The sequence below is a fragment of the Malus domestica genome, chromosome 02, assembly GCF_042453785.1.
Source record: "Malus domestica chromosome 02, GDT2T_hap1".
Classification (NCBI taxonomy): Eukaryota; Viridiplantae; Streptophyta; class Magnoliopsida; order Rosales; family Rosaceae; genus Malus; species Malus domestica.
The window spans coordinates 18,684,411-18,708,961 of NC_091662.1; the positions used below are offsets into that span (position 1 = coordinate 18,684,411).

Here is a 24,551-nt window from a genome sequence, read left to right on the forward strand (position 1 = left end):
TTATAACTAAATATTCATTAAGTGAAAAATGGGTTTATTTTTGGGGAAAAATGGGTGAGAATTGTCTCTCCATTTCTCTCTAAAGAGGCCAACACCTTGGAGGGTACATCTAGCAATCCTACTACTCCAAGGTCACTCATTTCTTCTACAATCGAACCTTGGTGTCGAGAATTAGAGGTTCTCAATTTTGGGAACTTGGAGAACCTATTCTTCCATCCAAATCCATGGATCTAAGAAGCAAGGAATGAAGGCCCTTATCTCTTTGGGTGATTAGCCTTTGCTTATGCAAAGAGGAATCTACAAAGGTATTAATTTCAACTCACTTATGTTTTGAGTTGATTATTGGTTCACCAATCTACTAGGCTTTGAATTTAATGGGTAAATGTTTTGTTTTTGAGTGCATGTAAGCATGATTCCGCCTTTAATTGTTAATTGCATGCTATATGATGTTGCTCAAATGAACATGTTTTACAAAATAAATCCTTCATGGTTGAGGTAAAATACACTTCAAATCTCTCAAAATTTGTCTAACCCAAGTTATATCAGCAGCTGTATGAGCAAAGGCTTTGTATTCAGCTTATGTGGAGCTTCTGGATACTGAAGTTTGTTTCTTTGACTGTCATGAGATAGGGTTTTTCTCCAAGAAAAACAATAAAACCTGTCACTGATCTTCTGGTATTAAGGTCAGTAACCCAATCAGAATCAGAGAAAGCTGTGAGATACATCTGTGATTGTGAGGAATAAACTATGCCTTGCTGCATTGTACATTGAAGATACCTGAGAATCCTTTTCACAACACCAAAATGAATCTCAGTTGGTGAATGCATGTGTTGGCATACTGCATTCACAGCAAATGCAATATCCGGTCTTGTAAAAGTAAGATACTGCAGGGACCCAACAATGCTTCTGTATGAACTTGGATCTAGAATTAACAACCCTTCTGTCATCATCATTTGATTATGTAGTTTACATGGTGTATTAGCAGGCTTGCAAGATTCCATACCAACCTTATGAAGCAAGTCCTTTATATATTTCGACTGATTTACAAAAATGTCTCCATTTTGTTTATATTGAATCTGTAAACCAAGGAAATATGTCAGCTTCCCCAAGTCCTTCAAATCAAACAAAGAAGAAAGCTCTTGGACCACCAGTTGTACTTTAGTCACACTTGATCCAATCAAGATTATATCATCAACATAGAGCAATAATATGATGATATCATTCTTATTAGTTTTTATGAACAAACTGGTATCAGATACTGATGCAGTAAACCCCATTATCACCAAGTAACTTGTAAACTTTGAATTCCAAGCCCTTGGGGCTTGTTTGAGTCCATATAGTGACTCTAGGAGTTTGCAGACATAATTTGGATGACTTAGATCAATAAACCCTTGAGGCTATTTCACATAAACTTCTTCTTGCAATTCACCATGCAAAACACGTTCTTTACATCAAGCTTTTTCAATTCCCACTTATTCATTGCAGCCAAAGCAAGAATGAGTCTCACAGTTGTATGTCTCATAACTGGACTAAAGGTATCTGAATAATCTACTTCAAGCTCTTAAGAAAATCCTTGAGCAACTAGTCTTGCTTTATACCTTGAAATACTCCCATCAGGATTCCTTTTCACCTTATACACCCATTTGCTCCCTATTATTGATCTGTGATCTGGTGCAGGTACCAAAACCCAAGTACCTTGAATTCGAAATGAATCATACTCCTCTTGCATTGCATTTTGCCAATGTGGGATAAATGATGCTTTTCTAAAACATGTAGGTTCTAATGAGTCTGTAATCTCTGAAACAAAAGAAAATCCTCCCACAAAAGGATCATCATCTGTTATCTACAAGGTATTTAACTCTGGAAAAGTTACAGCTAATGCTGCATAATTTTTCTTTTGAATAGCACCAGACTTCAATCTTGTCACCATTGAATGTTCACTAACATTAAGTACACTGAGTGGAACATCAGCATTCGATTCACTTAATGGAGAAAGTGGTAGAATTACCTCCAGTTGTGAAGGACTTTGAATAGGCAACATAGATGATCTTGTATCTGAAGTACTTAAGTTGTGGTGATGAAAAGATGGAGCTTGAATATTGGAATCCTGAATTGCTGCATAATCAGAATGTTAAGATACTAATGTGCCTAAATTGTCTAAAGTTAATGAATCTGACCCTTGGGAATGTGAAAGTACTTCTGTAATTGGTGCATATCCTCTATCTTGATGCATTGGAAATGAACTAGTTATATCCCTTGGTAGTTGGAACACAATAGGCATTAAATTATGTGAATGTGAGGATCCAGATTGTTGTAACTAAGACACTTGTACATTCTTATAAGGAAACATCTCTTCATCATGTATAACATGTCTGGAAAGAATTAACTTCCCTCAACTGAACACATTACTCCCTTATATCCCATCATATATCCTAAAAATACACACTGAGTTGTTCTTGGTTGTAGTTTATTATCATTATAAGGCCTCATGAATGGATAAACTGCTGAACCAAAGATTTTCAGATTTTGGACATCAGGTTCTTGTCCAATTAGCACCTGATATGGTGATTTCATATTCAATATTCGACATGACAATCTGTTTATTAGAAATGCAACATGTGAACATGCATGAAACCAAAACTGAACTGGTAAACTTGCTTATGTCATAAGTGTCACTGCTGTCTCAACCACATGTCTGTGTTTCCTCTCAGCAAGTCCATTTTTCTGAGGGGTATAAGGACATGAAACAATATGCTTTATACCTTTTGTATCTAGAAAATCAACGAACATCTTACTTGTATATTCTCCACCTTCATCAGACTGCAAACACTAAATTGATGCACTGAATTGAGTTTGTATAAATGCACAGAACTTAGCAAATATGGAAAATACTTTAGACTTGTTATTCATTGGAAACACCCACAGAAATCTTAAGTATTCGTCTACAAAACTCACACAGTACCTATAACCTTGTACAGACACCTTTGGAGATGGTCCCCATACATCAATATGTACTTTCCCAAACAAACATGTAGCAGTATTCTATCTTACAGAGAATGATTGTCTTCTCATTTTACCACTCATACAAGAAGAACACATTGACTCACAACTATCTACTTTAACACTATTATTAGAATTCTTTAACAATGCAGCAAGCACCTCTTCTGATGGATGGCCTAACCATTTATGCCACTTTGACACTTGAATCTTCTTGCGAATAAAACCAACACATTGCTCCAACTTTGCAGCAAAAGACTTTGCAAATACAACTCTTTCCTTGGTACAACATCTTCCTTGTTGCTTTGTCTTGTATGAAGAAGACAACATCATCACATATAAACCAACATCCATTATCTCTACATAATTTCTTAACAGAAAGTAAATTCACAGTAATTTTAGGTACACAAAGCACATTTCTTAAAACTAACGAGGTATTAGATGTAGGAATGCTTGTGGAACCAATATGTGTCACTGCTAAACCGGTACCATTCCCAATAGTAATTGTTGCATCACCATTATATGGAGTAATATGATTGAGATGATTTAAATTTGCAGTCATGTGATGAGTTGCACCTGAATCCAAGATCCAATTTTCTTCTGCAGTAAAACCAACACCAGATCCTCCAGTTTGAGTTACATTAGCTTGAGCAATCATTGCTGCAATTAATGGTGGTGGTGGAGGATGTCCCTGATATGCAAAGTTGTTCCTGTGAAAGCATTCAAGAGCTATGTGCCATCTCTTTCCACATATCTGACAAACCAAGAACCCAGAAGACTGTGAACCTCCATTCTCAATTCTATAGTAGGAGTTTGGTGTAATGTGTTCTCTTCGCGAACATATTTGACATTCAGGTGATACTGAGTACTTAGAATTGGTATTACCATTCCAATTTGACTTCTGTGTGCCTTGTCCAGCAAATGAGTTATTTAAGCTAAACCCATTACTCACATATTCATGTGCTACAACACTTTTACCACTTCCAGAGTAACCGTTATTCCCATTTCTGTTATTAAACCCTAATGAGAACCTAGAATTGTGATTCCCACCTCCAAACCTTCTATTATTAAAGTTTCCTCTCTATGAAGACTGAAAAGCTCTACTGCCAGTACCATTTCCAACTCCTGAAAAACCATTTCCTTTTTGAAAATGAGTACCAAACTAATTATTACTGAAACTTGTCTGAGGTCTCTAAGAATTAGAACTCTCACCATGTTCATACCCTTGAAAATCTTGTAAATTCAACCTTTTTCCTTGAACAACCATTGCAGACATAGAAATGGATAAAGAGTGCATTCTAGATTCAATGCTTCCTTCAGCTACAAGCAATTGTGCTTGAAAATCTTTTAGAGATATAGGAGAGTCTCTTGCCAATATAACAGTCTTAATCATCTCAAAATCAGCAGGCAAACCAGAAAGAACAGCAATTATCAAATCATTATCAGTAACCTTTTCACCTGCAGATAACAATTGATCTCTTATACCCTTTAGTCTCATTAAGAATTTATCGATAGATTCACCACCTTTCTGAGCAGTGTGCAATTCAGTTTTAAGTTAATTCATGCGAACCATTGAGACAGAGGCAAATCTCTCTTGCAAACATTTCCAAGCTTCATGAGATGTCTTACATCCAACCACATGTTCCATAGCATCGTCTGAAAAGGTTGCAATTAGCAAACTTAACAGAGTTAAATCCTTTTTCACCTAACTTTTGTATGCAGCAGTAATTTCATTTGTAACCCCAGATTCTGTATTAAACACATACTTAGGTGGACATGGCGATTTTCCAGTGAAGAAATCAAACAAATCATACCCCCTCAACACAAATGAAAATTGATAACTCCATTTAAAAAAATTATCATCTTTCAGTTTTACTGTCAACATCTTTAATAAACCTTCAATCTTAACATTGGACTCAGCCATCTTGGTAGAAATACAAGAATACAAGAATTATTGATCAAGATTTCAACAAGAACTACACTCTAGCAATCGGCCTTAACGGAGTTGCACACAATAACAACAAACAATACTTTCCAAGAACTATACTCTGGCTATCTGCCTTTAAGGAGTAACACACAATATTTTTCACTCCGACTATCGGCCTTGTGGAGGAAACAGACAACTTACACCAAGATAATGGCTTTGGCCTTATATCCCAAATCAAGATTGTAGAAAGATGGCATCGGCCTTGTTTTCTTTTGCACAAAAATCAACAAACCCAGAGAAAATAATCTTGAAGCATTTTCACAAACACATAGAGTGCAGAAAATAGAAAAACTCGAGAAACCTGAGATGAATGCATAACGCCGACTAAACTTCAAGAATTCAAACACCACAATTTTGATAAACCTTCAGCACCGAGAATAACCTCTGGGAACAACCACCATGAGTGGAAGACGACGGCCACCAAGGAACGCACACGGCGATGATACCATGTTAACATATACAAAAACCAGAAAATCTATTGAAATACTCGAACTAGAGAAGGAAGAAGAAAGAAGAATTCTAGAGAGAAGGAATGAATGCTTAGAGAGAAACTTTGTATTGATCAGACTTAGTCATTACAATGATGTAGCTACAGCTTATATAGCTTGCACCGTTTACATCAATCAGTTATAACAACCCAAACTAATATAACTACCAATAGCCTATTAACTAAGCTGAGCTGGTAGTGTCAGCTATTATTATTGTAAACATCTCTTTCTCTTTCTCCATCTCTCTCCACAAGCTGAAGGCTCTCTCTAATCCATCCCCTCACCAAATCCCACCACACGCAACCTGATGTAATGGTCAGCCCAACACGTGTATAGCAGGGCACCCAAATCCCACGAACAAAATTACCCTCCTATCTTTTCAGAATTATCCTCCAACCCAAGCCCCAAATAAGATGGCTTTCTTGCAAATAAGGTGAAATCAAGGGGCATTTTCTTGACTGTAGCCATGAACAAGCCAATTCCCCTCCAACTTTAGAATAGATAATGTTAAGCACTGAAATTTGTATATAGAACTATGAATCTTCCTTCTTTTCTTTTTCTTGTGTTTAGTTATCTAAAGTGTTTTCTTTATAGGAAATTTCAGATTGGAGGGAAGCAAGTGTATCGTTGGATTGGGACACATTGGCTTAGAGGTTGCTAAAAGGCTTGAGGCATTTGATTGCATTATCTTGTACAACTCAAGGAAAAAAAAACTATCTGTTTCGTACCCTTTCTAAATAGATGTTTGTGAACTTGCAACTTATAGCAACGTGCTTGTCGTTCGCTGCACGTTGACTGCTAAAACCCACCACATGATTAACAAGAAAGTCTCATTGGCATTGGGAAGAGATGGGGTGACTGTTAATGTAAGGTGTGGAGCTATTATCGATGAGGAGGAAATGGTGCAGTGTTTGGTGCAAGGAGAGATCAAGGGTGCTGGCTTAGATGTATTTGAGAATGAGTCTGAAGTTCTGAAAGCGCTCTTTGGACTCGATAATGTTGTCTTGTCACCGCATCAAGCTGATACGATAGAAGACTATTTCAAGGATTTGAGTGATCTAGCAGTAGCGAATTTGGAGGCATTCTTCTCAAATAAACCATTGCTTTCTGAAGGGGTGAATGATTGAATAGATTTCTATTTGCAGGTTAGTTCCTTCATAATTTTGTGTACCATCTTGCATGCAATCGTTATGGTTTTTCTCCGATGGCGATTATTCATACGGAAACCACTCGATGCAGGGTACAAACAATTGATTCGACAGATGAAGTGACGAGAGAAGAGAAGGATGAAGAACTTCCATATCGCTGTTGCTATTTGTTTGGAAAGTTGCATGATTTACAATGAATAAAGCGACAAAAGATGTTTGGTTCTGTAAATTTTCTTTTGTCTTTCTTCTAAGTTATGTAAATTTACACTTCACTGGTTGCAAAGCAAAACAAAGAACACGAACCAGTAATCGAAGGTTGATCACCATTTCTACGTTACCTTAAAGGGATTCGAATGATACTGCTCATTTCCCTAGTCAACAAGGCAAATGGTTAATAAAATCTGTTTGTTCTCTAAAGTTGAGAAAACCTATACGAGGCTCACTCATCCACTCACCTTTTGATTTTGTCCAATAATATTTTAACACATGTTTGTTGTTTTAAAAAATAATGGACATTTTATTAATTTTTCTTAAACTTTAAAAGAACAAAATACCACGTGACATTTTTAATTGAGTCGAATCAGAAAGTATTATCCCTCGCTAAAATCAAAATACTCAAAAATCAAAAGTATTGTTAAATTTGAATCCTCAATCTTTATCAACAAGAAAGTGAAAGTGCATATGAACAATGATAAAAATATTACTAATGCTTCTATAGTTGTATTTAAATTTTATCGATTAAAATGATCAGAAATCAAATCTCAATTAACAATACAACTATCAAATATGTACGACATACAAAAAAACTAAACAGAAGAACATTGATTTTAATAAATCTTGATATATAATTTCTGTTATAAATAGGCAAAATTTATAGAGAGATAACCTTTACTCGGTGAAGGAACGAAGCAGTTGCAGAGTAATATACCGACACAAGCTGTTGCAGAGGAAGTAATGTATATTATTGCTATTAGATATATTTCTCTTTTCTTTCTTCTTCTCATTTACTAATCTTTGCACAATTGAATTGCTCTATTTATAGAGCTACTTCAATGGAAAATTACAAAACATTACTATTTAGCTTATGAGTATATAGTACACATGTGATACTTTACTATACACATTACTATACACATGTGGGCAAACATACCCATCATTTACAACACTCCCCCTTGGATGCCCACATATCAACATCAGTTGCCTCATTAAAACCTTGCTTGGAAAAACCCTGTGGGAAAAAACCATAGCGAAGGAAAAAGAGTACAACTTTACCCGGATGGTGTTGAGCATGCTTAGGTTGCCTCGTTAAAACCTTGATAGGAAAAACCCAGTGGGAAAAATCCTAAGCGAAGGAAAAAGAGTACAACATGCATGTATCATGGATGCTCCCCCTGAATTGTATCTCCCCCTGATTCCGCATTTTTCAAATCTGTAAGCCGACGTAATCCGATTCCCTGTACCAACTTCTGAAATGTGCACTTTGGTAGAGATTTGGTGAACAAGTCTGCTAAATTTTCATTGGAACGGATTTGTCTGACTTCAAGAACTTTAGCCTTCTGAAGCTCATGTGCGCTGAAAAATCTTGGAGATATGTGTTTAGTCTTATCACCTTTGATAAATCCTTCCTTCATTTGGGCGACACAGGCTGCATTATCTTCATGGATGACAGTTGGAGTGTCTGTCTTTGAAGGTAGACCACATGAATTCTGGATGTGATGGATCATTGATCTTAACCAAGAACATTCACGACTTGCTTCATGTAAAGCAATTATTTCCGAATGATTGGAAGATGTTGCAACTAGCGTTTGCTTTGTTGATCGCCATGAAATTGCAGTATCTCCATTAGTGAACACATATCCATTTTGTGAGCGGGCTTTATGCGGATCGGAGAGAAAACCAGCATCTGCGTATCCAACAAGGATTTGTTCATTTGTGGGCTTGTCTGAGTAGAAGAGACCCATATCTGTTGTCCCACGAAGGTATCGTAGAACATCTTTGACTCCCTTCCAATGACGAATTGTTGGAGCAGAGCTGTACCTGGCTAACAAGTTAACTGAAAAAGCTATATCTGGTCTAGTACATTGTGCTAAATACAATAAAGCACCTATTGCGCTCAAATATGGTACTTCTGGACCAAGGACCAGTTCATCATCTTCTTTTGGACGAAATGGATCTTTCTTAATGTCCAAAGAACGAACGACCATTGGGGTGCTAAGTGGATAAGCCTTGTCCATGCCAAATCGCTTCAGTATTTTTTCAATGTAAGCTGATTGATGGACCAAAATTCCACTAACACAATGCTCGATCTGCAGGCCTAGACAATATTTGGTTTTCCCAAGGTCTTTCATTTCAAATTCGTTTTTCAGATATTCAGCAGTTTTGTTGAGCTCTTCGGGGGTTCCAACTAGGTTCATATCATCGACATACACTGCCACTATAGCAAATCCAGTATTTGATTTCTTAATGAACACACAAGGGCAGATGACATTGTTGGCATATCCTTCTTTAATCAAATACTCACTGAGACGATTATACCACATTCGCCCAGATTGTTTCAGCCCATATAGTGATCGCCTTAATTTGATTGAGAACATACCCCGTGGTTTGTTAGTTGCTTCAGGCAACTTAAGTCCTTCTGGGACTTTCATATATATGTCAGTATCTAATTCTCCATATAGATACGCGGTGATGACATCCATAAGTCGCATGTCAAGTTTTTCTGAAATCACCAAACTTATTAAGTAACGAAACGTAATTGCATCCATTACAGGAGAGTATGTCTCTTCATAATCAACTCCAGGTCTTTGTGAAAAACCTTGTGCAACGAGTCGTGCTTTATATCTTGCAATCTCGTTTTTCTCGTTGCGTTTCCTTGTGAATACCCATTTATAACCTACGGGGTTCACACCAGGCAGGGTTTGGACTACTGGTCCAAAAACACTTCGTCTTTCCAAGGATTTTAATTCTGCCTGGATTGCATCTTTCCACTTAGGCCAATCTTGTCTCTGTTTGCATTCATCAACAGAGCGGGGCTCAATATCATCACTTAATATGATTTCAGTGGCTATTGCAAATGCAAACATGTCATCGATGATTATTTCATTTCGATCCCACAATTCATTAGTACATGCATAATTTATGGATATTTCTTTGCTTTCATGTACTTCTGTCTCTTCAGGGACATGTGTCTCATCAAGGACATTTTCTTTTTCTGGAAGTACAGAGTCACGAATTGTGGATTTATCATTCAATTCCTTTTCTTGAATGATATCATTTGGGTTCAATTGGGCCCTCATCTTTCTCTTTCGAGGAGCTGAATCTTTTGAACCTGGGGGTCTACCACGCTTCAGGCGTGCACTGGATGAATCATTCGCTGCCACTTTATTTTGTCCAACAGGGACATCAATTCTTGCAGGTGCGTTTGCAGCCGGTATATATGACTGTGTCACTTTCGAAGCATCATTAAATGCATCTGGCATTTGATTAGCAATACCTTGAAGATGAACGATTCTTTTCACTTCGTTTTCACATTGAGTGCTTCTTGGATCAAAATGAGATAAGGTGGGAACAACCCATGTTAGCTCTTGTCGTTCTTCTGGAACGGTCTTTTCTCCCCCTAACGACGGGAAAATTGTCTCATCAAAATGACAATCAGCAAAACGAGCTGTAAACACATCACCAGTCAAAGGTTCCAAATATCTAATGATAGATGGTGAATCAAAACCCACATAAATTCCCAATCTGCGCTGAGGTCCCATTTTAGTTCGTTGTGGTGGTGCAATAGGCACATAAGCAGCACAACCAAAAACTCGTAAATGTGAAATATTTGGCTGATGTCCAAACACGAGTTGTATTGATGAGTATTGGTGGTTGGCTATGGGTCTCAATCTAACCAATGATGCAGCATGTAATATGGCATGTCCCCATGTAGAAACTGGCAATTTCGTTTTCATGAGCAGAGTGCGGGCTATTAATTGAAGCCGCTTGATAAATGCCTCTGCTAAACCATTTTGAGTATGGACATGAGGAACAGGGTGTTCAACATTAATGCCCAGTGCCATACAGTAATCATCAAAGGTTTGAGACGTAAATTCACCAGCGTTATCAAGTCGAATGGACTTAATGGGATGATCTGGGAACTGTGCTCGCAACTTAATTATCTGAGCAAGAAGTCTCGCAAAAGCTACATTTCGAGTAGACAATAGGCAAACATGTGACCATCGGGTAGATGCATCAACCAAAACCATAAAATATCGAAATGGTCCACAAGGTGGTTGAATAGGTCCACAAATATCCCCTTGAATTCTTTGCAAAAATGATGGGGATTCATCATCAACCTTTAGTTGTGATGGTCTAATTACCAACTTCCCTTGGGAACAAGCCTTGCAAGGATTATCATTCGGGACATTAATGTGTCTGCTCAGTAATGGATGTCCATTAGAGTTGGTAATGATTCTACGCATCATGGTGGATCCTGGATGACCTAGACGGTCATGCCAAAGCATGTAAACCTTTGAATCAATGAACTTCTGGTTCATGACAGTATATGCCTCAACTGTCTTTATGTATGTACAATACAATCCACTCGATAAACCATGCAACTTCTCCAATATACGCTTCTGGGTATCGTTGGAGGTAATGCATAAATATTCCACATTTTCTACACTTTTCGTTTCAAGGTGGTATCCATTTAAACGTATGTCTTTAAAACTCAACAAATTTCGAATGGACCGAGTAGCATATAATGCATTCTTTATAGACAATATTGTTCCATTTGGTAACATAATCTGGGCTTTTCCTGAGCCTTCAATTACATCTGATGGTCCTGATATTGTTGTTACCTTTACTTTTGCAAGTACCAAATTCGAGAAATACTTTCGGTCTCGAAGTATTGAATGCGTGGTTGCGCTATCTGCAAGACAAAAGTCTCCGCCATTGATCTTGTTTTGAGAATAACCATAATTTTTATCCATGATCTCTGAGTAAAGAAAAAGCAATTTATTCATACTGGAATACTACTTTTATTGAATTGAAAATGCGAGCATTAAACCACAGGTACAAATAACATGAGTACATTAAACATAAATAATTCAATCGGACCCATAAACTTCATTCCCTCTTTCATTAATAAAGTCTGTAGCATCCAGGTGGGTTGTGTTTAACTGTCCTGATAAATTGGTCACTGGATCAGGAGTTTCCATTGGTTTAGCCTGGTCAAGGAAATTGATCTCGACACCCTTCTCCTTGAAGGAGGCTTGATATAGTTCCACCAGATGCTTTGGGGTGCGACAAGTACGCGCCCAATGTCCGTTGCCACCACACCTATGGCAACCTCCTTCATGATTTCTAGGAGTGTTCACATGAGCTTTTCCTTTCTGGCGATTGGTATTTTTAAAGCTCGGGCCTGGATTATACCTTGGAACCTGGTTGTGAAACTGGACACCATGGTTCTTGCTTTTTCCTTTCCACCGACCTTGCTTGTGACCACGTCCTCGTTTGTAATTATTGCCACGGGAGGATATGGTATTTCTTTCAAGGGACGCAACATTCACTTCTGGGAACGGTGCTGATCCAGTAGGTCGGGAATTATGGTTTTTCATGAGAAGCTCATTGTTCTGTTCAGCCACCAAGAGCACAGATATCAGCTGGTTGTATTCAGTGAAGCCTCGCGCTCTATACTGTTGTTGCAGTACCATGTTAGAGGCGTGGAATGTGCTGAAAGTCTTTTCCAATAACATCTCCTCAGTGATAGTATCCCCACAGAGTTTCATCTGAGAGGTAATTCTGAACAACGCCGAATTGTACTCAGCCACTGATTTGAAATCCTGGATCCTTAGGTGAGTCCAGTCATAGCGAGCTTTTGGAAGAATCACCGTTGTCTGGTGATTGTATCTGCTTCTTAAGGCATTCCAAAGGGCTAACGGATCTTCAACCGTTAAGTACTCGCTCTTTAGTGCCTCATCAAGATGGCGACGAATAAAAATCATGGCCTTTGCTCGATCTTGAGAGGATGAACTGCTTTCTTCCTTGATGGTATCTCCAAGATTTGCTGCTTCCAGATGGATCTTGGTATCCAGTACCCATGTAAGGTAATTCTTTCCAGTAATGTCCAGGGCAGCAAAATCAAGCTTTGCCAAGTTTGCCATTTTCTTTTCTGAAAGAAAAATGAGGTGTGTAAGAACTTGCAGTAATATGTGTACTGGAGAAATATATTGTTAGAACTTCTGGTTCTTACAAATTTTTTTTTTTGATCTTCAGGCCAAAATGATAAGTACTCGAAACTTCAGGCTCGAGATTTACACAATTAATGAGAAGGGCAATTGTACCGCACCATTCTCATCGAAATAAGTATAGGATGGGTGATTATCCCGCACTACTTTAAACAGCAGGAAAATTTAAATATGTAGAGCAAGGTGGACGATTATACCGCACCACCTAAAATTGCGATAAAATTTAAATATGCAAAGCAGGGTGGACGATTATACCGCACCACCTAAAATTGCAATAAAATTAAATATGCAAAGCAGGGTGGACGATTATACCGCACCACCTAAAATTGCAATAAAATTAAATATGCAAAGCAGGGTGGACGATTATACCGCACCACCTAAAATTGCAATAAAATTAAATATGCAAAGCAGGGTGGGTGATTATTTCACACCACCTAAAATTGCGATAAAATTAAATATGTAAAGCAGAGTGGGTGATTATTTCACACCACCTAAAATTGCGATAAAATTAAAGATGTAAAGCAGGGTGGGTGATTATTTCACACCACCTAAAATTGCGATAAAATTAAATAACGGGAAAATTTAAATATGCAGGATAGAGCGGGCGATTATACCGCTCCACTTAAAATTTGCAGTAAAATTAGATCTGCAGTCCAAGATAGGCGATAGAACCGCACAATCTTGGATTGCATAAATAATCAGTGGGTTAGTAGTCAATATCTACACCAAACAAGAAATCAAAGATATAAGTGACAGTTAGTTGGAGAACTAGAAGTAAACATGGTGCAAACAGTTCTTCGCGAGGGTATACCCAGCAATTGAGGGAGAGGAAGAAGAAGAACAGAAAAAACCTTAGAGGAAACATTTTTTTTTTTTTCTTTCGGTGAAAGGAAATGAGAAAAAGATTAGAGAGTCGTGCTGATAACGTGTTATAAATAGGCAAAATTTATAGAGAGATAACCTTTACTCGGTGAAGGAACGAAGCAGTTGCAGAGTAATATACCGACACAAGCTGTTGCAGAGGAAGTAATGTATATTATTGCTATTAGATATATTTCTCTTTTCTTTCTTCTTCTCATTTACTAATCTTTGCACAATTGAATTGCTCTATTTATAGAGCTACTTCAATGGAAAATTACAAAACATTACTATTTAGCTTATGAGTATATAGTACACATGTGATACTTTACTATACACATTACTATACACATGTGGGCAAACATACCCATCATTTACAACAATTTCTAAATTGTTTACACACTCAATTATCACATATCCAAGAAAAGCCCCGGAGGGGGGTTTTAGTTTCGCTCGCGTTCTACTCGCCCTTTCCGCTCACACTCAATCATCACACATCGAAGAAAAGCCCTCCATGTTGCTCACCAAGCTCTCCCGCCAAAAGCCAAACCCACTCGCACTCCTTCTCACGCGCCACCTCTCCAACCCCTCGAAACTCCACGACCGCTACTCCTTCAAACCCCCACCATCCCTTTCCCCAAACCCCCAAGACCATAACCCTAACCCTGATCATATCCCCAAGAAAAAACAGAAACCCCAGTACCGCCCGCTGTCGTCCCTCGACCGTACGGGTCAGAAGCCGATACATTCTGATTTGCCCTTCGATTTCAGGTACAGCTACACCGAGAGCAACCCGGCTGTGAGGCCCATCGGGCTGCGGGAGCCCAAGTACTCGCCTTTTGGGCCGGGCCGAATCGACCGCGAGTGGATCGGAGTGTGTGCCCCGGCCGTGGACTCGAAGGTGCGCTCGGTGGAGGGAGTGGAGGACGACCCGAAGTTGGAGGAGAAGAGGAGGAGGAGGAGAGAGAAGGTTCAGGGAGAGCCTCTCAGTCCGGCTGAGAGGAAAATCTTAGTGGAAAAGTGCCAGAGGCCCAAAACCAAGAGGCAAATTAATTTGGGTATGAATTTCTGCTTTGTGTTTCATTAGCTTTGTTGGATTGAGGAATGTGGGGAATTGATAATTGCTTTATTGTAGAGTTTGTACGAGGGCTACTCAGCATTGAGTTGCTTGAGGTTCAGAGTATTGTACATTGTCTATTTCGATTGTGTTTGATTATTCGTTTTGTATTCTCTACCGTTTTTGTTGGATTGGGGGTCTGCTTTTCTTTTGATTGCTATGGTTTTGAGGTTTCTGAGATGGGAGCTGGGGAGAGTATTTGATAATAATGGTATTTTGTATTTCGGTTTTACTGCCATTTGTGAGTAATAAGGGTATGGTCTTATGTTCTTGGTTTCTATTTGGTGCGTCTGCTTCTTCCGGTTGTTCTCGCTTGTTTTATTTTGTCAAACTGGTTGATGCAATCCCTATTCCTTCAAAAATCCTCCTTGTAATGTTTAAAGGTTTTTATATCACTAAGCAATTACTAAACAAGAATAAGCTGTGTCTTTTATGTTTATTCATCTCCCCCTCTAATTTATCTCTGTTATCGTCTTATGGTGTACTATGATTTAATTTCTTGTAGGGAGAGATGGTTTAACTCACAATATGCTGAATGATATTCATAACCATTGGAAATTCGATGAGGCAGTGAGGATAAAATGTATAGGTGTTCCGACTGTTGACATGAAAAATGTTTGCAATCAGCTTGAGGTATCTTATGTTCTCTAATTACTGCTCTGTATCTTTCCTCTGATGGATCTATCGTTGTTTCATTTTTCTCTTTTCCTCGAGTCTTTTACAATATGGTTACATGATGAATTGAGTTATATATGAGAATGGTTACATGATTCACTATTATTTCTTGGAACTTGGAAGAAATGCTAAATGCAGGTTTCATGTGTATGTTGCAGGACAAAACCTTTGGAAAAATCATCCACAGACATGGTGGTGTACTTGTATTATACAGAGGCAGGAACTATAACCCCAAGAAGAGGCCCGTGATTCCATTAATGTTGTGGAAACCACACGAGCCTGTATATCCCAAGCTGATCAAAACTACAATTGATGGCCTAAGCATTGCGGAAACAAAGGAAATGAGAAAGAGAGGATTAGCTGTCCCTGCTTTAACAAAACTTGGTACGTCCTTTTTCTGGTTTATGGACTCGATGACTTGAGAAGTAAGATGCATTTCTACTTATTATTTACAATCTTGTTGAAACTGCAGCCAAGAATGGTTATTATGGTAGTTTGGTATCCATGGTCAGAGATGCTTTTCTCTGCTGTGAGCTGATTCGGATAGATTGCCAGGGATTTGAGAAGAGTGATTACAAGAAAATAGGCTGCAAACTTCGGGTAATTTGTCAAACCTGTTTTTTCTTCTCTGCTTAAGCTTACTTCTGTGTACAGTTGAAAGTGCATTCAAATGGCTAGTCATGTGGATTTCCTACTGCGTTTCTTCATGTATCTGACATGTCTTATGATGGGAACGGTTGGTTGAATATCCTCGAAAGACCATAATAGTTTCTTGCTGTCTCAACTTTCATGGCTTTGTTGATGCGAACTGCGCTCGAAACCTAAATGTGTATTTGCATGCATGAATAGCATGATTGCTTCTGTTTATTTAGTTCTCGTATTGAAACTTTACTGTTGCTACAGGATCTTGTTCCTTGCATCCTGGTGACATTTGAGAAGGAACAGATTGTGGTTTGGAGAGGGAAGGGCTATAAGCCTCCAGAGGATGGATACTTCCTTCCAGATCGAGAACTGTTTGATAGTCCAGAAGGTCATTTGGGTTCTGGAGCAGAGGTGTGTGATAAGTCAGAATCAGATGGTAACAGTAGCCTAAAAGAATTCTCGTCTTGAGAAGATGAGTAGTCACTTCATTGCTGCAAATACAAGTGCCACCTGGGTGTTGTTGGTTGGAGACTCAGATTTGATCGAACTTTCCCTCTCCCGATAGCAAATTTGGAATTCATGCAGAGCCAAATGGAGGCAGTCCAGAATATCCTGGAAATAGTATTTGGGGTGAACTTGTGGGTTGTGCAGTGAGGAAACAGCTGATTGAAACTAGATGGCAAGATCTAAACTGTTCCCTCTCGTCGCAGCACAAAATGGAAAAAGAAAACGAGTGTCAACTGAAGTATTGAGATAAGGTGACAGACGGGGTAAGAATTGTAGAGTTTCTTTGGATCCGATTTTCACCATCTGTAAGCTGCCCTCCATGTAAGATAGTGATTCCATGAATCCGACTCTCATTTGGTGGAGATACCAACCCCAGTTCTGCAATGGTGTGCTATTAGTTGTAGCTTTGTTTATCAAGGCATTGATCATGTTTTAAATTCTAATTAGATTTGTACGAAAGTGACTCTGCAAGAATCCAACTGCCTCCAATTCTCTATGATGATGATGGGGGTTGCTGTATGCGCATATGTCTCGGTTTCACTTTGTTCGTCTGTTGATTCTATTCTATATACCGCGTGCTTACTTTTTCTGATTTTGTATGAGAGAGATACTAATGGGGGTTATACCGCCGGTTGTCCACCAAGGATCCCTTATACGGGCGTCCGGACGCAAGAACTTATCCAGGTAGGCCTGGGATGCGGAGTCAAACTAGAGTTATGTTGAGTACATATTTTTATTGGAGGATTTAGTATTCATTGTCTGCAAGCATTCACACAAATCAATTGTCCTTCGGAGGGATTTAATTAACACGCGTTAACTCCGACTCTGAGTATTGATACTGACCTCAGGCTCTTCATGTCTCCGTCGCCGGCGTATTTCCTACAAACTTGCCGGCGCCATTGTTAATCGTGTTGCTCCCTCAACTTCTACTTGTCGGAAAAGGTGCACTGGTTCTGACTTGTGTTTTTTGTTCTCTACTTTATGGTGACGAATGATTACTATTTCTGAACTTATCCTTTGAAGGTAAGGTGTTTGCTGAATTTGCATATATTTAGAGCCATCTCCAATGGGAGTCCCTATTTAGGGACTCCTACCACCACCTTTGAGTACTCATTTAAAGATTTAAAGAGAATCTTTGTGTCCGTAAAGGAATATTGCCTCCAATGTGAGAGTCCTTATAGTATAATCCCTGAATTTGAGGTTTTTACAATTTTATGTGATAATTTGATTAGGTGCACATTTTTTGTTTATGTTAACATTACGTTCTCGTAAAATATTTTGTGAACATTTTAATAATAAAAAATTCAAATTCAGACACTAATTTATTTCTTCACAAAAACATAACTAGAATGAGTGAATTGAGTACAAGTGAACTGAGTATAGGAGATGAAGTTGTGGTAAGTTTTGGTTAGATAATTTGGTATTTCAATGATGAGAGAACAAAATGAAAGAGTAACCCAAATTGAAAATATTAATATTTCAACTAAGGCATTATGAAAAGAGAAAACAAAAGAATTTGAAAACCAACATGAGAGAGTAACCTAAATTGAAACGGTATTTAATTGGAACCATTGATCTTTCAACGGTAAAAGAATTTGAAAAGCAAGAATCAATATGGAACCTTCATTTTAAATGGTTGAAAAGAAAAGGAAAAAAGACAAGGTCATGTGACTGGGATCCACACCTGCTTTTCCACTTAAATTGTCCTATTGGGTCCACCATTTCAGCTCCTATATGTGGGTACATACACCAAGTATCTGGCAAGTCCCCATACTTTAGGGACTCACTTTTTGATCAATTGGAGATTCATTGTCCCTATATTTGTTTTATACTCATTTTCAAGGTTCTAAAAAATGCTAGGCGCTAGTCAGGCGGCAGGCTAGCGCCTAGCGCCTAGGCGGCCTAGGCGGATTTAGGTAAATTTATTGTATATCTTGTAAATAAGTGCATATTGACACCTAAAAAAACTATACTTGTATGGATAATAAAATAATGATAAAATGCAAATTAGGTACACTATTTCCATAAGTATTGGATGAACTTGTAGTGAATCCATCATTTGCAAATTAGATACATCATTTCCATAAGTATACCACCATGAAACCAAAAAAGAAAAAAGCACGCAATTAATAAAAAATAAATAAAATAAAAAACCTCCTAGGACCGCCTAGCCCGCCTAGCCACTTGATTTTTCCACGCAATTTACCCAAAAACACCTCGGTTGCTAGGCGCCTAGGGCATTTTTAGAACACTGCTAATTTTATATGATTATTGTCCACTTGTCCCTCTATAAGGACTCCATTGGATATGCTCTTAGACAATATGGAATAACACTGAAGAGAGAGAGAGAGAGAGAGTACAAACAGCAGACAGGACATACTGTTATACCAAACAGCTATAAGATTCTTCAAAAACCCAAGTTTTTAGATTTTGTCCTGATTATTTGAAATGGTCTTCAAGTCTGGAGTCACGAAGGATAAGCTACCACTTGAAAAACACACTAGAGCCAAGTCAAAGTGTAAAAAGGTCGTACCCAGTGCACAAGGCTCCCGCTTTAAGCAGGGTCTGGGAGAGGTGAATGTCGGCTAGCCTTACCCCCATTTATGGAGAGGCTGCTCCCAAGTCTCGAACCCGAGACCTACCGCTTATGGGCGAAGGCACTTGCCATCGCACCAAGTGCGACCTCTAGCCAAGTCAAAGTGTAAGCCACTATAATCCAAAGTTTTCGAGCAGAACCAGAAAAAGATGTAAGAAAAGTTCCATAAAAAAACATGTAGCACTGATTAACCATAAGATAGGGATGATGAAAAAGCTCTAACAACCAAAACCAAAGACCCACATTCCAAGAACATTCCCAAAAAATGTGAGATAGAGACTCAACAATAGAATTACAAAATGAGCAATGAGAAACCATTGAAACTCCCAACAGAATTACAAAATAAGCAACGAGAAACTATTGAAACTCCCATATGTTGAAGCACTATATCAGTGAGCAAACGACCATGTAAAACTTTCCAAACAATTAGGCTTTGCCTTGGTTGGATCCGATGAGACCAAATGATTTTCCCCTAAGGCACTTGGATATCAAAGTTAAGCAAGTGAAAATAAGCCTCTTTAGCTATAAGAATACTAGAGAGAGATCTAGACCAACATAAAGCGTCGGAAGATTTCTAAAACGGAAGGGAATAACTATAATTAAAGCAGCAACTTCAGGAAAAGGATTGATGAAATCCGGTGATGATTCCCAATGAGAACCACGTATAAAGTCTCTCACTAGGGCTTTGACCGTATGAGCAAGAGTATCACGGATGTCAAGATAGGAAATCAAAGGACTGCTCAACCAATTATCAAACCAAAATGAAACTTAAGAACCATCACTTATAATCCAAGTCGAATGTTTCTAAAACTCAGCCACACCGATGATTTTTTATAAACAGAAAGATGAACCAAACCTCTATGCAAGAAGCGAGCATGCTTGAAGATAGCCACTAGAGTGGGAATCCACAATATCCCAACAACGCTTTAAAAGTAACAAAAGATTTAGAACCGCCAAATCCTTTAACTCTAAGCAACCAAGATGCTTTGGTCGACTAAACAAACTTGTCCAAGAAATTAGAAGAGTACCATGAGAGTCTAGATCACCTGACCAGAAAAAATTCCTTATCCAATGTTGGACTTGATTTAAAAGAAGACGAGGCCAAGCGTACACTTGAAAACTATAAATTAAAATGTTTTGGATGACAAACGTGATAAGCTGTGGACGACCTGCTTGAGAAAGCATAAGACCCTTCCAAGCTGAGAGTTTACATTTTATTTTATCCCCAATGTCCTGAAAGTAACTCCGCATAGATCGACCTTGAAAGATGGGAACACCCAAGTATTTGAATGGAAAAGAACCCACTCCAATACCAAAAAGGTTCTTGATAGATCTATGCTTGGTTCCGCATATTTAACCAAGAAAACCAAAGATTTTGACTTGTTGACTACTTGACCTGAGTTAAGCCCATATTCCATAATAAATCTCACAAGGCGTCTAAGATTTAGCACGGATGCCTCACAAAAATATCATAATATCATCACCAAATAAGACATGAGAAGGGGCACATATACCCCGTTGGGGATGCATTAGAACCACCAGAGGAAATTAACATCGATAAGTCACGGCTCAAAACCTCCACCCAATTAACAGAGGACACAAGGGATTGCCCTGACGAACACCTCTAGAACAGGAAAAAACCAGAAACTTGCCCATTAAATAAGAAAGAAAGATAAGCTGATCGTAGAATTTTGCTCCACCCAATTAACAAACATATGGGAGAAACCAAAAGCTTTCAGAGCACGTTACAAAAAAGGCCATTCCAAAGTGTCAAAAGCCTTTTTGTATATCTAATTTGATTGCTACGATACCTCCCACATATCGCTTATCAAGAAAATTCAAGCACTCAGAAAGTGAGAATGGTGGCATCAGAGATGGTACGACCTTTAAGAAAAGCATGTTGTTGAGAGGATACAATCCTGGAGGCAACCAGGCCCGATCTATAGGTAAGAATACGAGCGGTGATTTTGAAGACAAAATAAGCCAGAGCATTAGGACGGAGTTGATAAACTGAGTCTGCACGTGGAACCTTAGGAATAAGAATGACCCGGTTAGAATTATAATGAAGAGGAATTTTCCCATCACTGAAAAAACTCTGAATAGCCAAAACTACATCTGGGCCAACTATGCTCCAGCATGTAACATAGAAATAGGCATTGAAACCATCAGGACCCGAAGAACTAAAAGGATCCAAAATTTTAACTGTTGTAGGAATTACTCTTTCAACTAGCCTAGTATTCACTGTATCGTCGACCGAGGAGAACAAAGTCTTGTAGTGTATCACAATGTGATCTTGTAAGTAGACGGATCATTCAATATTTGGGAACCAACACCAACTGATGCCAAGGATTGATGAAGCTTTTTGAATTCCACCATGGAGTGAAAAAATTTAGATTTAGTATTCTATCCCCTAGAGATAACCAGCGAGAGCTCGTGATTTAGCCTTCAAAAACATTTCTTGTAACCTAAAAGCCTCATGTCACGTGCAAATGTATCATTAGAGGGACCAAGCGAAGCAATTTCCTCCTGCATAACTTCCAAATCATGCAAAAAAACTATCCACGACCGAGTTGACGTATCCAAAAGAAGACCAATTCCATGCCCTAAGCTTACCTTTAAGAACCCATAACTAAGCTGCTAGGGATGACGTTGAATTACTTTTTATTTTGAGAAAAAGACATTGGATTATTTTAAACATTAAACATTACACTCAAAACTAGAGATTTTTTTTCGGTACAAGATCACATTCCTTTTGATATATGCAAATGAGATGGATGAATGTACTCACTCCCTTTTAATCCCGTTAACACATTCTTAAGGCATACAAGCCTGCACATCTCATACCATGTTTTACCACTTGACTCTAAATACCTTAGAATATGAGTTAACCCCTGTTCATCCCTTAAGCCCAATTTTTAGAATTAAGTTCTTAGTTTTCACTTTATTATATAGGCATTTCTCCTGACACATAATTGTAATACAAGATTTCATTATTTATAACCAACCTATTGTATACTCAAGCCTTTCCTCCAACGCCTAACGTATACATGGTTCATTATTTTATATTCAAGGCAAACTCCTAATGATTACAATCTTTCCACCTCATCTTTGAGAGAAAATAAATCAAGACAAAACTACTCAGTTAGTTCCACCTCAAACTCTCGGCCCTTTGTGAGAAAAATCAAGCCAAACTGATCATAATTCCCTTCTCCAATTCAAACTAAAAATATCTCTAATTACATATGAATATGAAATAATATTAGCTAGTTTTTGAAATAATTTTGTAGCAAAATGAACTTACGTTGAGACTAGCTTACATATCAAAAGTATAAGTTCTTGTACACATATATATACTTTTTTTTTTTTAAATACGGAATATCCGCATACATCCGCTTTTCGATCCGTAAATTCCTATGAACATCGTCCAGAGTAAACTATTACAATGCATACGTGAAAATGGTGAACATATGATTTGATATTGAAAATTTGGGTTAGGCGTTGACTAGGACAACGTGCCTATTCTCTTGCATTCAAGTTTGAATTCTCCTCCCTATGGATTATAATAGTTTAAAGTAAAAGAACATATGACCTGCTATTCGGTTTTTATTTTTTATTTTCAAAAAACGATATTATCTACACTCAGGGGTGGGGGAGTGTCTACACTAGTGGGAAAGTTGGCTAAGCCTAATAATGGGCTAGCAATAATGTGATTCAAATTCACTTTTGGCGAGAATCGAACCTAAGGTCTCTCACTTACAAGTGAAAAGGAATACCACTATTTACTACAATTTAATAAATTAGTATGAATACCCTGGCAATTTGTAATGTTACTCAAAAACCTACAGTCCACCTGTGTATTCCTCACGAAGATCCTAAAAAAAGATGGACACCTGAGTGCTGAGTCTGCTGACTAATTTATCATGAGATGGTGTATTCTTATTATTAGTTGCTATCTTTTGCAGATATGAATCGAAACTTATTCAAACAATTGTTGGAGGGATTTACAGAGTACGCGTCATAGGATTTGGGGTATGGGAGGCATGGGTAAGACAACGCTTGCACAAGTAGTTACTGAAAGGATAAAAAACACTTTGAAGCTTACAGTTTTCTTGCCAATGTTAGAGAAGTAACTGAAAAGCAAGGTATAGCCGAATTACAGAAGAAACTAATTTCAGATATCTTGTAGGAATGTGATGTAAACATTAAGGATCCGGAGATGGGAGTCCGGATATTAAGCCAGAGGCTACATACTAAAAAGGCTCTTATCATTCTTGATGACGTGGGTCATGTAAAACATCTGAATGCTCTCTGTGGTCACATGACATGGTTTGGTTTGGGGAGTAAAATCATAATCACATCAAGGGATGAACGTTTGCTGATTGAACATGAAGTGGAAGAAAGATATCAAGTTAAGGAATTGACTGATGATGAAGCTCTTGGGCTATTTATTCAGAAATCCTTTAAGGGAAACCAGGTTGGAAAGGATTTTCTCGAGCTATCTAAGAACTTTGTAGTATATGCTAATGGCTTTCCATTAGCTATTGAAGTTCTAGGTTCGTCCCCTTTCCGCAGAAGCAATGAAGAATGGTCAAGTGCATTGGATGGACTAAAGGAAAACCCTGAAAGAAAAATTATCGATGTGCTTAAAGTAAGTTATGATGGATTACAGCAAATAGAAAAGAAAGTATTTTTGGACATTGCATGTTTCTTTAAAGGGGAGGACAAGCATCGTATAACAAGAATACTGGAAAGTAGCTATGGCTACCATCCAGTCATTGATATAAAAGTTCTCATGGAAAAATGTCTTCTAACTCCGGTTGGAAGAAAATTATCGATGCACGATATGATACAAGAAATGGGTTGGGAAATTGTTTGTCGGGAGAGACCTGAAGAGGTGGGTAGCCGTAGCAGGTTGTGGCTTTCCAAAGAAATTACTCATGTTCTTGAAAGTAATATGGTAAGAGATTAGTAGAAATACTGATTCAATATTGTTAAAGCTAATTAATTTATAGTCTTTGTATTTTCCTATAACTTGTGCTACAACTACTCTTTCTTCCCCCATATTAGGAAACTGCTGCTGTCCAAAGTATATTGTTGAATTTGCCAAAAGAAGAGGAGGTTAACTTGAATGTTAACCATCCCCTTCTAAAGATGGACAGGCTGAGATTGCTCAAAATTCGGAATGGGAACTTTTCTGGAAACATCAAGTATCTTTCTAATGAGTTAGCACTTTTGGACTGGGATTCATGTCCTTTAAATACTTTGCCGTCAAACTATGAATCAGATGAATTTGTTGAACTAAGGGT

At 38.1% G+C, this 24,551-nt stretch overlaps 4 protein-coding genes and 1 pseudogene across 4 annotated transcripts; 3 read left to right on the forward strand and 2 right to left on the reverse strand.

Moving 5' to 3' along the window:
* Window positions 1-1,561: 1,561 nt before the first annotated feature.
* On the reverse strand, window positions 1,562-4,921 carry LOC139191363 (uncharacterized). The gene is made up of 7 exons (XM_070812131.1): window positions 4,894-4,921; window positions 4,568-4,653; window positions 4,221-4,525; window positions 3,487-4,028; window positions 3,108-3,356; window positions 1,946-2,115; window positions 1,562-1,843 (listed from the first exon to the last, which is right to left on the reverse strand). The coding sequence occupies exons 1-7, from the start codon at window positions 4,919-4,921 to the stop codon at window positions 1,562-1,564; spliced, it is 1,662 nt and encodes a 553-aa protein (XP_070668232.1).
* A 964-nt stretch (window positions 4,922-5,885) lies between these two features.
* Window positions 5,886-6,607, forward strand: LOC103450288 (glyoxylate/hydroxypyruvate reductase HPR3-like; annotated as a pseudogene).
* A 4,992-nt stretch (window positions 6,608-11,599) lies between these two features.
* On the reverse strand, window positions 11,600-14,063 carry LOC139193549 (uncharacterized). Its single transcript, XM_070816689.1, has 2 exons — window positions 13,812-14,063; window positions 11,600-12,774 (listed from the first exon to the last, which is right to left on the reverse strand). The coding sequence occupies exons 1-2, from the start codon at window positions 13,927-13,929 to the stop codon at window positions 11,711-11,713; spliced, it is 1,182 nt and encodes a 393-aa protein (XP_070672790.1). The 5' UTR covers window positions 13,930-14,063; the 3' UTR covers window positions 11,600-11,710.
* Window positions 14,064-14,095: 32 nt separating this feature from the next.
* Window positions 14,096-17,166, forward strand: LOC103450260 (CRS2-associated factor 1, mitochondrial). The gene is made up of 5 exons (XM_008389581.4): window positions 14,096-14,766; window positions 15,331-15,458; window positions 15,659-15,884; window positions 15,973-16,100; window positions 16,404-17,166. Exons 1-5 carry the CDS (start codon window positions 14,223-14,225, stop codon window positions 16,608-16,610), a joined length of 1,233 nt encoding a protein of 410 aa, XP_008387803.2. The 5' UTR covers window positions 14,096-14,222; the 3' UTR covers window positions 16,611-17,166.
* Window positions 17,167-23,461: 6,295 nt separating this feature from the next.
* LOC103413802 (disease resistance protein Roq1-like) lies at window positions 23,462-24,214 on the forward strand. Its single transcript, XM_008352245.2, has one exon. It carries the CDS (start codon window positions 23,462-23,464, stop codon window positions 24,212-24,214), a length of 753 nt encoding a protein of 250 aa, XP_008350467.2.
* Window positions 24,215-24,551: the final 337 nt, after the last annotated feature.